The 17,259-nt window shown below is 35.7% G+C and overlaps 2 protein-coding genes across 2 annotated transcripts; one reads left to right on the top strand and one right to left on the bottom strand.

The window, feature by feature from the left end:
• Positions 1-957: 957 nt before the first annotated feature.
• Positions 958-14,238, bottom strand: Unc-76 (fasciculation and elongation protein Unc-76). The gene is made up of 7 exons (XM_088043240.1): positions 13,758-14,238; positions 3,392-3,497; positions 2,348-2,621; positions 2,048-2,295; positions 1,926-2,001; positions 1,808-1,873; positions 958-1,758 (listed from the first exon to the last, which is right to left on the bottom strand). Exons 1-7 carry the CDS (start codon positions 14,177-14,179, stop codon positions 1,742-1,744), a joined length of 1,209 nt encoding a protein of 402 aa, XP_087899366.1. The 5' UTR covers positions 14,180-14,238; the 3' UTR covers positions 958-1,741.
• On the top strand, positions 9,095-10,671 carry LOC148170157 (RUN domain-containing protein 1-like). Its single transcript, XM_088043495.1, has 4 exons — positions 9,095-9,963; positions 10,027-10,348; positions 10,406-10,433; positions 10,468-10,671. The coding sequence occupies exons 1-4, from the start codon at positions 9,114-9,116 to the stop codon at positions 10,669-10,671; spliced, it is 1,404 nt and encodes a 467-aa protein (XP_087899621.1). The 5' UTR covers positions 9,095-9,113.
• Positions 14,239-17,259: the final 3,021 nt, after the last annotated feature.

Below are 17,259 nucleotides of genomic sequence, written 5' to 3'. Positions count from 1 at the left end.
TGAGTTTGCTTAATAAATAAACGAGGCATTAGCCAAAAACAGTTTTGAAGACGTCATTTTAGGGTGATTTTCGATCAATGTTTTCAAAATGAAAACGACGTTTAATAGCTTTGAATTATACATCAGTCGAAAGAGGAGCTCGAAATCTATCTACTGGCTAAATTTGTGATCGAGCGGACAAATAGTTTACGAGTTATGGCCAAAAATAAAAAAAATGAAAAATTTTCATCGAATGAGTCGGATTTTTTTTTCGCGAAAAATCGACTATCGAATTTTGGGCTTTTGACAACATTTTCTAAAGTAAAATGAGCATCTCAATATCTCTAATAGTTTCCGAGATATTTAACTTTAAAAATTAGGAAAAATGAAAATCAACTATGGGCAGCTTTAATTGACCTTAACTTGGTTATTTGTTCTCGGATCTGCATTTCCATCCCAGATTTGGAATCTACGCAAAATTCTGCGTAAAGTGAGGTATCATAACACAAGTTTGCTGAAAAAACTAGTGAGATATCGAGGTTAGAAGTTTGGCATAGATTTAGTCATGAAATTATTAGATTTTTTCGTTTTCCACAGAGTTCTCTAATCGAAATACTCGAGATTTTCAAATTGTTTTTCAGTTATCCTTAGTTAATCTCTCTACATTCTCTTCACAGTGCTTTAGATTTTGTGCTCAACAGTACTTGAGAAAATACGAGACTTTTTCCACACAAAGAAATGTAGATTAAAATTGATGAATATACAGAAATTACATTTTTTTTAACTTACATTATGAGTCATGTAATTCCCTATAATCCAAAGGCATCACCAGAAAATTACGTCATTTTTACACCTTACGATTAGAGTTTTTTATCTTGTTACGCCTTGTAAAAACCTTTTTCTCGAGAGAAATAAAAAAAGAGCGAGTTTACCGAATTCCTGGACGTTTATTGCTCATTTTTCAGAAAAATTAGAACACCATTTTCCAATAGTTTATTTCAGTAATAGGACATGTGTCAACATGTACAAAATAATTTAGTTCACAATTTAGTATAAATAAGAATAAACAGCCACAAATATAATTACAATGTATTCGTCCGAGATGATCTGCCAATTGATAAAAGAATGGAAACTAGTGAAGCTTTCCTTCTTACACCTAGATCTATGTAGTCCTACAAAAATATGTTTAAACTTTCCACATACAAGGTGTAGATTATAGCAGTAATTGGCTAAATAAACAGTGTTCTTTGGATTGAGAGAAAGATTTATTTGAGATCTACAATTATCATCAACGGCTGGCTTTTTGAAACAGGTAACACTTAAGACATTAACTGTTGAATTCATCTAATCTTATATTATTTTTCTCAGCGAAAACATTTTCACAAACGCAAATTTGGCAAGATAATTGAAAACAGCAATAAATATCCTTCATAGAAGCTAATATCACTTTGTACAAAAAATATCAGTTTGAACAAAACCGAGTGCATATTGCACGAAATTGATAGCGAAGATGTGCATAATACTTGATTAATATTTTCACATTAAACTTGTCACTTTACAATTACATAATGATTAGACTAGAATGTTCAAGCAAAATATATACACGTCACTTAAAAAATTAATCATAAAAAAATATACAGAGGAACAATATTAACAACCATTAAATAAATCAATATTGCAACTTAAAACTGTGCTATCTTAGCCTATACTAAAAGTATTTAAGCTAGATTTAGTTTTGTCTCTGTGCTTCTTCGGGGCTACTTTACGTCGGACATATAACTGAAACAACTGATGTTTTAACACTTGACAACATTTTATCCTTCATTACCTTTCAGGATATAATCCGTTAATAAAGTAGGGACTGTAGGGCTGTCTTCATTTATAGCTTTTAAAACTGTAAAGTACAAAAGTTAGTGCGGTTGTAAACTCAATACTTCGAGACTTACTTTTAATCAGTACTTGTAAAGTTTGATTATCCGGTGGTCCACTATCTAAGTGGTACGGAATAACAGTTGTTAAATACTAAAAACAGAAGTAAAATATTATGTTTACTCCACTTAATTCTTACTTTAGGGTCGAGCCCACTAGGTGTTTTGGACGCATTTTTTAAACTACGCTTCTTCTCCACATGGTATTGTCTACGTTTATTTTGCACAGCAAGAAGTAATGAAATAAAAGTATTCTTCAACTCCTTCTCATACTCGAGTTCGTCCCTCAAAGCCAACTCCGAAATCAGAGTCTCGGAAAACTCCCGTATTAAAACTTCTAATTCCAGAAATAATTCATTTAACTGCGACAAACTAAGATCCCGTAATTCTGTAAAATAATCTTAAATGACTCAGATAAATTAGTTGGAGATTAAGCATACTGTCTTCATAAAGAGGTGAACTTAAAACTTCCTTCGCTTTTTCCAGAGTTTCGTTCGTTTCTATTACAGAGTCTCGAGAGCCAGGGGAGCCATCTAACGAACAAGTTTCTTCCTGCATCATATCGTCGATTTCTTGGATCACTTCGTCGGCGGTTTTGAGGGGTTCTGCGTCTTGGTGGAGACCACCTAAGATAAGGGCGTGCATGTCCAAGTCGCTGGCGACGGCTTCATCTTCAGAGCTCAGCTCGAGGTCATCGTCAGGGGTCGTCACCTCCTACAAGAAAAAATTATACGTTATGTAAATCTTCATTCTTTTTATTCATAAATCGACAGTTAGTGGAGATTTTTCAGCCTTGAATACACGAAATCATTGTAATATAAACAGTTTATAACCATCAATTATCCTCACGATTTAAACTGAGCTGTTGGTTGGTTCACATTCCCAAGAAGAGTTCAGAATTGTCTTTATTAGACAATTTCAGTTACACTACAATAATGTTGGCAAAATGTTAATTAAAAACTGCTAAAAATGATTTTTCTTGGTCAAAAGAGAAAGTTTCCCGACGACACGAAACTTCTTTATCATCAACAAAACGCTGTACGTGCTGAGAATTACGTGTACCTCCGCAAACTACCATAAGTGTCTTTTATTGCCGATGGCAAAGTAACAATTTCATGAGTTTGCAGATGTAAGAATCAATAAATCGCCCCCGCTGTTACTGTCATTAGCTCGATGAAGAAAGTATGGATTTTTGACGGACTAGTAAACACCGTAGTGTGGAAGACCACACGAAATTACTTCTGTCATTAATCTCGATTGACAATTAAGTGCACTGAGTCATATCCAAAGAACCAATTTACACAAACCTAAATTAGCCCATGACGCAGAAAAGCAAAAACGCAGTTAGACAATGTGACCTTATAAAGCTTCCTCGGCTAGTTGAGAGAGTTATCCAAATGTTGTCGTTTTAACATGCAGATCATGTTACTCATAATCCTCTTAAGTAAACCAGTGAACTACCCAACTTTCCCATTAAAACTTACCTTTTCATTTAGATTTAGCGCTGGCATGTGAAGTTTCCTTGCGTACGATTTCGACCAGTCGATTGGCAGAATGTTCCCGAAGTTTCCCGTTATGGTCCACCACATTCTGTAACAAGAACATGTTAATCTTGACCTGATACAAGACGTATTGACAGAGGATAAAAATTTCAGTGGTGACGCAATGATTTACATACGGCCTTGCTTCGGGCACTAAGAGCCATTGCGCCCACGTCGAAAAGTAAAAAAGAAAAACCGCAGATGTCGATTCCAGACACGTAGTCTAGGGTTTTCTGGATATGGATGAGGACCGAACAGGAAAATAAGATATTTTGCTGAAGTTTGAGTCCATTTATTAAAATTCGGGGATCAGTTTAAACTAGTGGTGGAAATTGCATCATCTGCAACGAAATTTTCGACGTCTATTAGCAAGTTTGTTTATTTTAGTAGTCTGTGCAGCTTCTACTTGAGGATGCTATGTTTGCGGTATAGACTATGAATTACTTCTGTCAACACCCGTAAGAAGAAGCTAAAAGCTATCATATTTTACAGAATTCACAGTAGTTGTTTCCATGTTAAAATTTAATTATTTCTTTAATATCCCAGGGCATAAAAAAGTTTATGTCCCTTGTAAAAAATGCCGCTAAAACACCAACAGTAGACCCCGGCGAAGGTCTTTGAAATGAAGATGAATTTTTCAGGGTTTAGACGGTTCTATTTTAACAACAAATGCAGGAATGAAACGAATTAATTTCGTCCACAGATGTTTTATTCCTTATCAGCTTGTAAATTGCTACTCCTACATGCGACACCAAAAATGACTTTCAGGTCGTTGCTGTGAAGTGTAATAATAATCGGTAACGTTTTATTGTGCTGATATTTTTCAGATGAGTCAACCAATCGTGTGGGATATTCAGGGATTTTGGATGTATAACAGTATTTTTGTTTGTGAGCTGTGTGGGATAAATTTATTCTTAATGACGAAAAAATTTACATTAGCGTCATTCCCTGGAAAGATTGAAATATTGGCGTTGTTCAAATGTTTGTTGTTCATTAATTAATTTGCTGAATTAGAATCATGCAATGACGGTGCACAGTTCTCTGGTTTTTACTGGGAGGAAATATGTGTGTTATTCGGTTTAATAACACTTGATTGACAGAAATTGGAAATAGAATTCCAAGGAATATTTCTGCTGAAGGTTTCAGAGTAAAAATAGTGCGTTATTTTATGCAGTAAAAGCACGCGTTTGCAGGTTTTGATTCCCGTTTTTTCAATAAAAAAAAATGTTTAAACAACTTGGTTGGTTACAGTAATAAATTACTTCGGTTAAAACACAATTTGTTTGGTATTTCTGATTCAACAATACAAGTCTCGCATTGTTTTTTAAATGCGAGCCAAAACATGCAAATATTTTTAATTTCTTGGGGATTTGAAGCCATGAAAATAGTTATTGCTTGACCTGCAAATATTCTGTTTATAGCTCAATAATTCTAGTCTATGAAATTGCAATCATTCCCGTTTAAAACTATGTAAATCTGCTTCGGTTGATATATCACTTATTTATCTAAAACTTGGCTAGATGAGGGACCTCAAAATAAACTCAACTCAACTCAAAATAAAACGTCGTTTTCGGCCTGAAAAAGTTTCTTAAAAATCACTCCAAAAAGACTTTCTGAAAACCTATTTCGGTCAATATCAATTTTATTTTTGAAGCAACCTTCAGTAATTGGGGTTCATTCTTCGCGGAATTTTAAGTTGAATCGAAAACTGTGCTAATTTTTGACCTACGTCTACAAACAACTGAGTTATAACCGATAAAAATTTTCGGTTGTCGCCAGAGGACCAAAATTTTGAATCCGGACTAAAACTACAATTCGATCGATGCCTCACTTATTTTTGGAAAAAACTTAAGTTAAATGGACTTATTTTACACAGAACTTCACGCAGATTCCAAATCCCTACTCAAAATCCACGTACGAAAACAAATAATAGAGTTATGGCCAATTATAGCTTTGGCTTTTCTCGTGCTTTTGTTGCTTTTAGAATCCGCTTTCAGATATCCAAAATTCGACGCAGAAAATGATGCACCCAGACGTAAAACCGTTCAAAGGTCTGAAAAATTCATACCAATAGTCCGTTTTCTAATTGCCCGTGGACACGCGAAAAACAAGCAAGAAACACGAAAACACCAAATCACGAAACTATCCATTTTATTCGCAATTTTTTGTTTGATACGTTATTGAACCACTCGAGGGAAAATCAATACGCTCTTTATCGAGTTTGGCAATTCATTAAAAGTTCTTCGGCTCTATTTCTGCCGTCGTTTTCCGTCAAAAACAATGAAACTGATAACGTAGCTCTAGATACGCTTATTGTTATTACACCCTCATCCGTACTTAGAAGCAAATAACTAAAATGGTCCTGAATTATGTATGAAGGCACTTGAGGAAGATCGAGCGTGTGCAGAAACTGTGGGCGCAAACCGGAAATTAGCCAGTAGGTGTAGGCAGTAAAAGTAACTGAATGAAGTTTACATTAAATTTATCCGCGGAATTATTTTAGCGGTGCGCTTTTCTGTTTACAAATGTAAAACTTCGAAGATATACAAGTTTGCGCGCAAAAATTCCTCTGCATTGCAGGCGATTTTACCTCACTCTTCAAGCATCACTTGTTACCTAACCAACCAGGTAGAATTGGCATGTTTTTGAAAAGATAATTTTCATGGAGTCTTCTTCGTTTCAATTTTACAGCCATGTTCGCTCGGTTACAGCTCAATATTCGATCGGGAAATTCGGCAAAGCCAATATCCTCACGGTTTTACGACCTTCAATACAAATATCCCCTATTTATATCCCTCCTGGAAAATCTTTATGCACGCGAGGTTCAATTACGGTATAACACATAAAGCTGGTCCAGAACAGGTTTCACGATTTCAACAATGCAGACTGCTTGACCTAACATCTCTTGGTAGATTCAAGGTAAGATCGAGGGTTTGTTTGAATCAATGAAGTGGTCATACCTGGCACCTATTCAAATTCGGTGGGAAGTTGGGAACAATAGCGACTTCCTTTGGTCGATATGGTCTACTGGCAAAGATGACAGGTGCAAAATTCGGAGAGGGTGGTGGAATTAAAACTTAAAACCACAAAGCGATTCGTAACAGGTGCATTACTCAGTTTGTTATATTCAATGACTGCACGTTCCCACATTGTTATTTCTTAATCTACCACAATAAATCAGTGCAGATTGAATCAACTCCACGTCTCTTAGTTTAGCAGACCGTAATTTATAGTCAAGTTTGCTAATTATTAATAGATTTTGTAGGTTTACTGCAAATTTTTTTTGTTATAGTTGGCACGATCAGAACCACAAACCTACATATCGTGTAATGTGCGAAAATTACACAAACTTTCGTTTTCTCCACAGTAAGGTGCTTTAATTATTATGTAACGATACAGTTGAGATATCCTTGTATGGATTATGAACGCACAACCGGTCTCTTGTACTTTTGTACAGCTGTCGCACAATATTGACCGTTTGTTTATCACAATTTAACATATTGAAAGAAGGTCAAATATTTTTCAACATTCTCGAGACCATTAAAAGATGTGGGAATGATTGCTGCTAATTATTGTCACACTTGCAGCGATTTATTGGGCAAAATCTGACGAAAATTGTTTGGTAACGAGGATTATGTAAAAAATCGATTTCAGAGGTGTGGAATATTAAAATTCAGAGTCCAGGTTCATTCGACGCAAATCTTATTCTGGCGGAGAAAAAATAGCTACATTTGCACTGAATTTTATATTAGGGGATTCGTGTCCCCAAGGGCCCAGATGGATTAGTATAAAAACAAAGATAATGGAACTTTTTGTTGCTGGAACAGCTGCGTTTCCAGAGGGGGCACTTCTTGAGCCCATATGAGACAATTTTTTACAAATTTTGACAAACGCAGCGACAATAGGAATTTCAGATCTTTATGTTTTTTTATTCTCTATTTCTTCAACGAAATTTATTGGATCAAATCTTAGTGGTGACAAAATTATCAAAAATACAATTTATTCTCAAACACCAAATTTCGTCAAAAAATGCTGACGCGCGTTTAGATAGCAATGCTACCATCATCAGAGCGATAATTAAACTGGAATTTTAATTTATGATGGTAGCATTGCTATCGAAACGCGCGTCAGCATTTTTTGACGAAATTTGGTGTTTGAGAATGAATTGTATTTTTCATAATCTATTGTTTCAGTTTCTTAAGGTTTGTGAAAATTTCTGATGCACATTTAAAGTTATAATTTTCTCAATCTGGCAAAATATATGTAGAAACATAAAAACATAATATAATAATAATAAATAATAATCTAAGAGGAATAAGCACCTGGAAAACTTTAATTTGCAGCAGCACGTACAATTTTGTACATTATTGGTAAAATCAGTTTTGGAACAGCAAATTCATCCCACAATTTAAATATTTGAAAATCCGGCACCGTCTGCCTCTTCTTTAAAATTCTACGCATTTGGTTCTCAATGGACCCGAAAAAATTTAGTATCTGACCGGTAAATTTAATTACCGATTTCTTAGCAATGTTAATTAACGCAGACTCGTTTAATTAATTACACATTTATAGAAGACTGCAAATAACTCGTGTCCAGACATTAAAACGTGGTCAACAAGTCCTGTTAAAGGTCAGTCATACTGCTCATAAAATCGAAAACATATAAAAATTTAAGTAATTATCCGTATTGTCTGAACATAATTAATCGATGAAGATCAATACTTCGAGAAAAACAAGAAATTCGTAATGGTGGCGTCGGTATTTATTTTTTTCTTATCGTCTCAGTTCGTGCTCACATCCATTACCTTTTTTTCTCCACTCTAATGGCTGCGATCTGAAGATTACAGTCACACAAAGTTTCTTAAATATGTTAACGTATTCAGGGCGTTAATCAAAGAATCTTCCAACTGTTATTAACGTTATGTAAACGGTACAATTACGTAATAAAGATGTTGGTATTTTGGCACTGTAAACCAGCTTGACATTCCAAAAGAAAATATTTAGTCCCATTAATTTGCGCAATTATCGTTCACTTACTAATCGTATTGTATGTGAGACAACGGTGATAATCCTCGTCCTAAATTGGTCATTATTTATTTATTAACAAATCACGGACAGTGGCGTGGCTTTAGCTGCTCGTTATCGATTTACATGAGCGTGCAATAGTACTATAACTGGAACAAAGCCACATAAACACTGAGATATTGTGGTAAGGATAACAGTGTGGTATGCATCAATTGCCAGCAAAAATAGCCCTCGGATTATTGTCATCAATGCCCTTTTCCCTTTCCCGAGTTTAAAATAATTGGATAGCTCCTTTCGCTCGAAAATCCAGGATAACACGTTTAGCTCCTTTATTAAAACCCAAAAGAAGCTTATATCCGATTACTCATAAGCTAGAAATTTATGCACTTGAGGTTATCGCTCTTCTGTTGTTGTCCACTGTCCTATCGATTAACACGAGTTATTATTTCTGCTCTTCGTGCAGCCAACATCGCGTGACTTATTTGAACTAGCTTATTCGTGTTTTAAGAGCCGGCAGTTGCAGCAACGAATTTAATTATCGCCCTCAGGCCAACTCCATACGCTTGGTTTTAAGAAGCTGCGATCACTGTCACTTTGACGTAATGTCGAAACCGTGCGATGCCTTCACTCAAAATTTCCGATGCATTTCCGATTAGAACCTCTGGGTGCTTCGGCCGACACAAGCACTGAAGTTTGCGTGTACAAGAAAAACTGCCCCAACTGTGTTGGATTGGAAGAAGAGAAAGATGTCCTTCAAACCTCACTCTTTGCTCTCACCACTCATTTCGCACAGGTTCAATTCCGGTTGTGTCAGCTCGTCAATGCGCCTTTCGAAGAACAAGAAGATCTCGTCAAGTCTTTGGAACAGCTCGCCTTCACAGATGTGAACTTTCTCCAGGATTATTTCAATGGAAGTTTAGTTGAAAGGGTGAAAAACAGGCGCGGCAAACAAAGGTTCTTGTTAGGGCAACTAAAATCCCATTTGAAGCAATTAAAAGATGATATACAGGCGAAACAGGATAGGAAGCGGATCGAGTTATTAAATAATTTGCGTATGAAAGAGAGTTTGGAGCGGCAGTTAAAGACCCAAATTGCGGATTTAGAGCAGTTTATTCTATACTTGAAGAGTCTTCAAACCAAATGCTCGTGCAAACAAGAGAAAAAATCCTGCAAGACTTGTCTTTTCGAAATTATTGAACGGGGTTTCTCGCTTTTACAGTTTGCGGTGTTTCATTTCAATAGCTCCCATCAAAATAACCACCACTGGGGTGACTTGAGGGCCAAACTCGAACTTGCTATCATAGACTTGAAGAGGATGTTACGCTCTAATGAAGATCCAAACAACATCACCACTGTCGTCAGAAGAAGTTTAGCTACAAGTATTCAAGATTTGATGCAGCATGGGACTAAATCCTCTTTCGTGGAGCACTTTTCTAAAACTTCAACCCACAGCTGGGACATAATACTGTATTATTATAACTTTCGGAGAGGTGACGAGTTTAACTCGTCGACAATTCAAAAGTTGTCGCGAAGTTTTAACATTGAAATCGCAGGTGTTTCGCCTAAAAACAATAAGAAGAATCTCCTGTATATCATTGAAGAAATCATCTCCACACATTCGCGGTATAAAAGGAGTCGTGATTCGCATTTTAAGGCGTTCATTTGTGCGGGGCTAAACGCGAAGAGATTAGTGAATTGGTTGAATCTAATTTTCCGGTGTGGAAGTGTCATCGAGACTTTTTATTTTCCGTGGAGCTACGTGGCTAGTGCAATGCCTGAAGACGGTTTGAGGAGTTTGGAGGTGTTGACTCCTTACCGATTTGATCTTCCGGTTGATTTGGATGTGGAGAAATTTCGGATCGACAATGTTTTCGGGTAGTTTGTAGTAATAAATATTTAAGGTTACCAAAGAGAATTGTGTTGACGTTTCAGAAATGATAGAGACTCCGGGACTTGTCTCGTTTTATATCTATTAAAATTGAATTGGGTTTTAGTTGAAGAAAATATTCAGGCCCCTTTCACATTCGCGTTTTTATCGTAACGGGATCATAATTGCACACATAAATCCTCGGTCTTATTTTAAAATTTATGACCCTTGGTCGATGATCCGCTACAAATTTTCTGAAGTTCATTTACAAAGATGGACACGTCGTGTAAACAACATTCAAAATTTTACGAGCTCCAATAAAGTAAAATGATAGAACAGCTTATAACGCGCGAGTTGGATGAGAATACCACATGCAGAGAGTGTAATGGAACTAATGGAATAACGTTATGGGTCTTGAAGAAGAGTTGGAGAATTCGTTTAATAACGGATTTATGACGAGTGGCGAAGTAAACACAAGAAGATAACTACTTTTGATATCAAGATTAAAAAGACCACTTTTTTAAATTGTTGTGACCTACAAAGTTTGGTCAATTTCATTAAGGTTATCGTACTCAGAAACTCAGCAGTTTGTTATTGTTTTTGTTGTGTAAGATGGAAAAAGTGCTTAGAGAGCGAATAATTTCCGCGGCGGTGAAATGTTCGCAGGAGAAGCAGAATATTCCCTGTACACACTTGTCTACGATAACAATGATAACAGTATTGCAGTAGTCTCACGAAATTACACACGCCGAATAATATAAAAGAGAAAAGCCATTAAATTTGTCTACATTAGGTCGTAAGATTTCGAGCAGCTTGCAATGTTAATGTTTTTCTTGTGTAACATATGTTCAATAATAAACAATTTTTGCCCGCACGTCAAAACACTGGAAAATTATGATGTTCCACTAACTAAAAAATTTGATCTAGTTCTTTGCATTCATTAGCTGAATAATTCGTATTTTTTCAATGTCAGCTTCCTACGTCTAATGAATTACATAAATCCATCAACCACAACCGCAACATTGATATTGTTGCCTTCCTCTTAAACGTCACTCATTTTTTCACCAAAACCGCGTCATTACTATTTTGTCAAGCTTCTACTTCTTGAAAAGCCAACACGTTAATGGAGAAATTATCTTTACTAGCTTTCGGGTGCTTTCATCTTTCAACGAGCACGTGTAATTTTAGTCGGATTACTGTAGGCGACATTTAATGTTTCCTGTCTTGTAGAGCAGTTTTTTCTGAATCACCTTCTCCGAAAAGAGGAGTCATTGAACAGCTGTTATTAAACGATTGATGAATTTTATATTAGTTTTTTATTTGGTAGTATATAAGCTTTCAATAGGAGGAAAATAAAACTGCGTTTTGATCTGTGTTGTAATAAATCACGTTTATAGTTGATCGTAATAATGAATCCCAGGCGCCGTGTTCGATTTCTTTGGAGTTGCATGCTTAGTGTTGACTTGAAAGAAAGAGGACGTCTGAGGGTTATTTGATTTATGTCGAGATTGTAAATAATGAAGCGAAAATAATTGGTTTGCATTTTAAGCAAATAAACTCGCCATATCACAATCTGGGACGCATTTATTTTTGTTATTTTTTTCACATTTAATTTTATTAAAAATTAAATAATTGGTTCCAGTCAACTGAAAAAATGGAGTTAGGATCCTGTGATCCCGGAACCCGGAAAAGAAACGTATCGATTCAACCCTGAGATTGCCCCAATTTTGAAACTCCAATTTCCAAACAATCACCAGATATCACGAATTGGTAACGACCAGTTTCTTTATCTTTTTGTAAAAAGGTGGGCGCGACAGATAAGAGGAAATTTACTAATCTGCGATGTTTACACACGGAAGTAAAACATTTACTCATCTTCATAACGCACCGCTTTACAACCTGTTTATATCCGACGCCGCCAATTGTTTACAAATTTTGAAATAAGAATTCAATAACACTCAGTGAAATTTCCCTTGAGGGATTCAAATGTGTTAATTAACATTGGCAACGGACTTCCACTCGTTCTAGAAAGTGCGACTCTTTGTAAACACGTCGAGATTGACTAGACCTTTTTAGTCGCGACATTTCATCGAACTTTGTTCTTTACGCGACATCCGGGAGGTCCGTCCCTTTACCCTTTCGACGATGTTTTCCACGTAATTAACCCGAAGCGTCGTTGACATACATACTTGGGGCTAGGATCTACCCTAAATGAAGTTTGCCGGTGCCTGTCGCGCTTGACGTCATTGCGTTTATATTGAGAATTTCCTGCGGTACTTTGTGTCTGGATTAAACTCACAGTTGTGACCTTTGTCATGTAAATAGCCTTTTGCATGTGGCAGATAACAGTATCAAATCGTTTATGCTTCGGCATGAACTCTTCAAAGTTAGCCCACTCGTTTACATGTTGATAACAGATTGTCTGCTTGTTTATTTGTTGAGACCACGTGGGGTCAATTCGAAGATGCGAAGAGGCGGTTCGCGTCGGGGGAGTGAAATTTAGCCACCTTGACCAACAGGGTCCGTACGACAATAAAACTTTATGAACTGCAAAAACAATGCTAATATGCTAAGTAAGTTCGCGTCCCACTACAAGAATAGCAATTTTCATAAAGCGGAAACTTGCTCAATTAACGGAAATGACAGCTACTCTTCTTGTGATTCACGGCTCTGGATAATCTAGATCGTGACGTAATCTCCTTGTTTACATCTGCCCAAGGTATTGACCGGTGCATTTTCCATGGACGTCGCGACGGCTGGCGCCTCCATGTCTCCCTCATGGTATATTTTGATTTTAGTAATTTTGACGTAACAAGTGTGCGGGAAGCAAGAGGGGAGCAGCACCCTGCTTGTATTGATTTTCACCCCTCAACTAACCTCGTTTACGCAAGCGTAGTCACACAGAAATTGTTGTCAATTTTACTAGCAAGAACAATCGAATTTGCAATTGCAGGATCATAAAATGTTATCTTTGTTTAGCCTTGAAGAAGTTGAAACTTTTGGGCACCTACGCCCCTTCCTCGTTTTGTATCAAAGAAAAATTTGTTTATCGTTTTGTGGGTATTGTAATGAGTCACTGCATATAACTCCCACGAGGCTTTTATTTTGGTCGCCTTAAGAGTGACACTTTCGATTGAAAAATGGAGCATCACGGTTATTTTGATTTTTGGAGCACATAGACAATAATAGAAAAGGGATCAGTTATCAAACTAGTTGCAGCTACGTATAAATATCAATGACAGGACGGAAAATCCTGTGGAGATAAGACGTTTTCTTTATGTGCTGCTTTTCGGAATCTTGGATTCCGAACTCTTCTCAAGGCGTCTTTAAATAGCTTACACCTCCAATTAAAATTGAGGAGATCCAGCTCCTAATTATCCATAAAAAAAGGTGTAAACAAAGATCCTTTGGACTTACTGGCATTCGTTCATGATCTCCTCCTGCGTCCTGACTTGCACCGGGGCAAGCTTCTCCACCGACTCTTCATAGTTGCCGAAGCACTTGGTGATCTTGTCATCGAAGGTATTAACAAGATCCTCCAGCGACCCCGAAAACGTCTCAGTGAAATTGTCAGCAACCGAGGCCGTTTCACCCGTTTTCAAAATCACGTTTTTTGGCGCCAACTCCGTGTTTGAATTGTTGAGGATGTCCTCGTTGAAATCGTTCAAAACGTCGTTGATATCTTTGATTTTTTTGTTAAGATTGATATTGTTGAGTTCATTCTCGTTTTTTATGGTGGCATTTTGAAACTCGGTCGAACCCCATTCATCTGTTTCTTCAAATTGGGCTAGTGGTGCTTCAAATTTTAATTCGGCCATTTTTGTGGCCAAATCCCGCATGGCGATCTACCACTCCGCGTCACAGCCTGCACAACACTGCGGAAAGCGAGAAAGCGACATTCTAGCGAACGATACACCGTGCTGAGCGCAGAGATGGGCGCGGGAGAGACTGTCTTTGGGGAGCTTTTGACCTTTGGGGACGTCGACGCGGTCCACGGCTTCGAAAAGGCCAGGATAACTAGATTTATAATTGTAAAAGAAACTACAAAATTAAATTAAATATGAGGATTTTTAAAACCCGAGACGCAATCGATCCACACTGAAATAAAAAACTCGTTTAAGACCTCGTTACTTAATATTCGGTTTTTCAAAAATGGTTTCTTTTTCTTGATGTTTAAGCAAATTGAGAGGAGTTGTGGCTCTTCAACATCATAAAGAATAACAAAGTTAATGACATCATAGAGATAACTAAGTGTTCACTTAATTAAGTGCGATAATTCCGCAATTACTAATTAATTTTCAATTTGTAGATAATTTTACTCACAATTGTCTTACAAATAGGTAAATATAGATAATTACATGAACCGGATTAAAACAAGCGTAAAATATCGAAATAATGATAATGATGTGATAATTTCGTCCAATTAATTAAAATTGCTCGTTTGAGAAGAACGCAATAAAAATCGTAGATTCCCGCAAACTTCATGCTTTCATTGTTTTTCTTCAACTCATTTCAAATAACGGTGATTGTTGTCTTTGAGAAAGTTAAATAATATGCAAAATGAAAGATGATTATCGAAAGTATTAGCATCGCTTCACTAACGACGTCGCTAAAGACCAAATTATACGTAAAAAAAATAACCTAAGAAAATGCATGAAAGGAAAATGAGATAAATTTAAACGTGACTGAGGTTAGAAACCCCATTATTTAAACAAATAAGGAATCTTACGTAAAAATCGTAAATTAAAAGTACAATAGCCTCTTAATGAGAACGAGCAATAAATTTTTGTGACGGTTTGTGTGGCATATGGAGGATTCATTATAACAAGATATTATATCAAGACAATTTCGTAGAATTCTTGTTTTGATTTAAAACAGTGTTTTTCACCAAAATACGAAGGAAAACAAAGATTTGTTCGACCATAACGCACTCATCTCTACCGGGTTGATGCGTGTGATTCTGTGCGCACATTGGAACAGCATCAACTCTGGAGCAGTGATGGATGTTGCCTACCTTCGTGTTTTGATTTTTTATGATATGAAAGATAAATGAGTTTCGTGCCATGCTTATAATACAAACGATAATAACCAAATCCTGAAAGACTTCGAAAGTAATAAAGTCACTTGTAAGATTAATGTAACAGTTGGTACAAAACTGACTTTTTTGGCCATGTTTCTCTAAAATAGTTTCTAGATAAATAGTGCGAAAACTTTCCAGGGATCAAAATTTTCCTTTGTAGTTTTTCCACGTTCATGGCTTTTTGAAGTTTCCCTTAATTTTAAAATGCTTACTGGTTGTGAAACTCGGCTTCTCGAACGCGGGATATTATACTAATGTATTCAACATTTAAAAGTTGCGACCTTATCAAAATTTAATGTAAGTTCGTAAAAACATTGCGAACAGTTTTAATCGAAAAAGTTATCGTACTTATGCAACCAGTTTAATAGAAGTTATAACTAAAAATTTAAAGATAAATAAGATTAGATTAGTAAAACAAAAAAAAACGAACATTGAAAAATAATTACGTCGCAGAAATAACCGTCTTTTTTAGTTGTTTTTGTTTTAATTATTTTATTGATTGTAATGTGTATCTTTTAATCCACTAACTAGAAAACTTCTTCTGCATGTTTCTGTAAAGTGTGAATTTGCACGAGTATAAGTGCTACTAACAGATGGCGCTTCAAATCTTAGTTTACATTAAATTTGTTTTTTTTTATTTTTAGTATCCACATGTGTTACTAATGAAACTAATTAAATAAATGAAACAGACAAAATATAAAATTATAACAAATATTTGACTGCTCTACTGAGCGATGTAGCATAATAATTTTTTTAGTAGATCATTTTTTCCAATCATCAAAAATTTAGTCGCAAGAAGAACTAACTGGATGATAATATACCAGCAAGTCACTATCAGTTTTACCGGAAATAAGACTTATCTTTGTTATTTTAAATGCGACACTCTTTTAACATAATATTTTTTATACAAGTTACCATAATGGAAAATTTCGGCTTTACGGCAAGTAAGGTTATTCTCAGAAGATACGCTGATTATAATTATTGGCAGAATACCGCGTGCTCTGATTGTATTTTCCAAATGACTGATTTATTGTGGTTTTTTATCTCGGCTTTCAGCCACTAGGATGACACGGAAAACTAACTGATTAAGACGAAGAAAATTGTCATAATGAATGACTTATCAACTTATCGTTAATAACAAATATCATGAGTTTGCATTAGATAGCGAATATCCGTTTTACAAGTTTGTTTTTCAAGAATTCCTCAAAGATTATAAATAGTTCTGAAGTATAAAAAAATTCAAATTGGTGTGTTGGCGATAAGAAATGTATCCTTTTCCTCTGGAATTTTGTAATTGGTCGCAGTTTTTGTTTTTTCGTACAATTAACAAAAGCCAATAAAACCGACCAGAGTTGGATGGAGTTAAACCAAAGTTATAAAATTCTGACTATAATAAACAACAGTTTTGAACATCCCATGAATGAAAAGTTACGATCGACTAATTTGTTTAGAGGCATTTTTTGTTATAAAAACTGCTTTGATCCTGATCAAAGATTTTTTATTTTTTTTTGGGATATAATCCGAAAGTAGTAACCTTATTACTGCGGCATTAAAATCTTTAGGATTACAATATTTTAATATTATTAGAAACATGTTTAGACTTTTTTGCAGCATTAAAAGATTTATTATAAATTCATCTTCTTATGAATAAAATTGCTGTAAACTAGTGCCATTAAGAAGCAAGACTATGTGTGTCTCCAAGAATTGGCATAAAGAACGAAAAACAAAGATAAGAAAAACATCAAAAGTGGAAATGTACAAAGCAGTATACAAGGCGGCAAAAATTTAGTCCCTGCAGAAACATAAATAGCAAAATACGAATGTTACAAATAAAATATG

This window comes from Gnatocerus cornutus, chromosome 8 (genome assembly GCF_029298725.1).
Source record: "Gnatocerus cornutus isolate USDA-ARS CGAHR chromosome 8, icGnaCorn1.1, whole genome shotgun sequence".
NCBI lineage: Eukaryota > Metazoa > Arthropoda > Insecta > Coleoptera > Tenebrionidae > Gnatocerus > Gnatocerus cornutus.
Note: the sequence above shows the minus strand (reverse complement) of the source record. Positions and strands in the feature narration are given on the sequence as shown.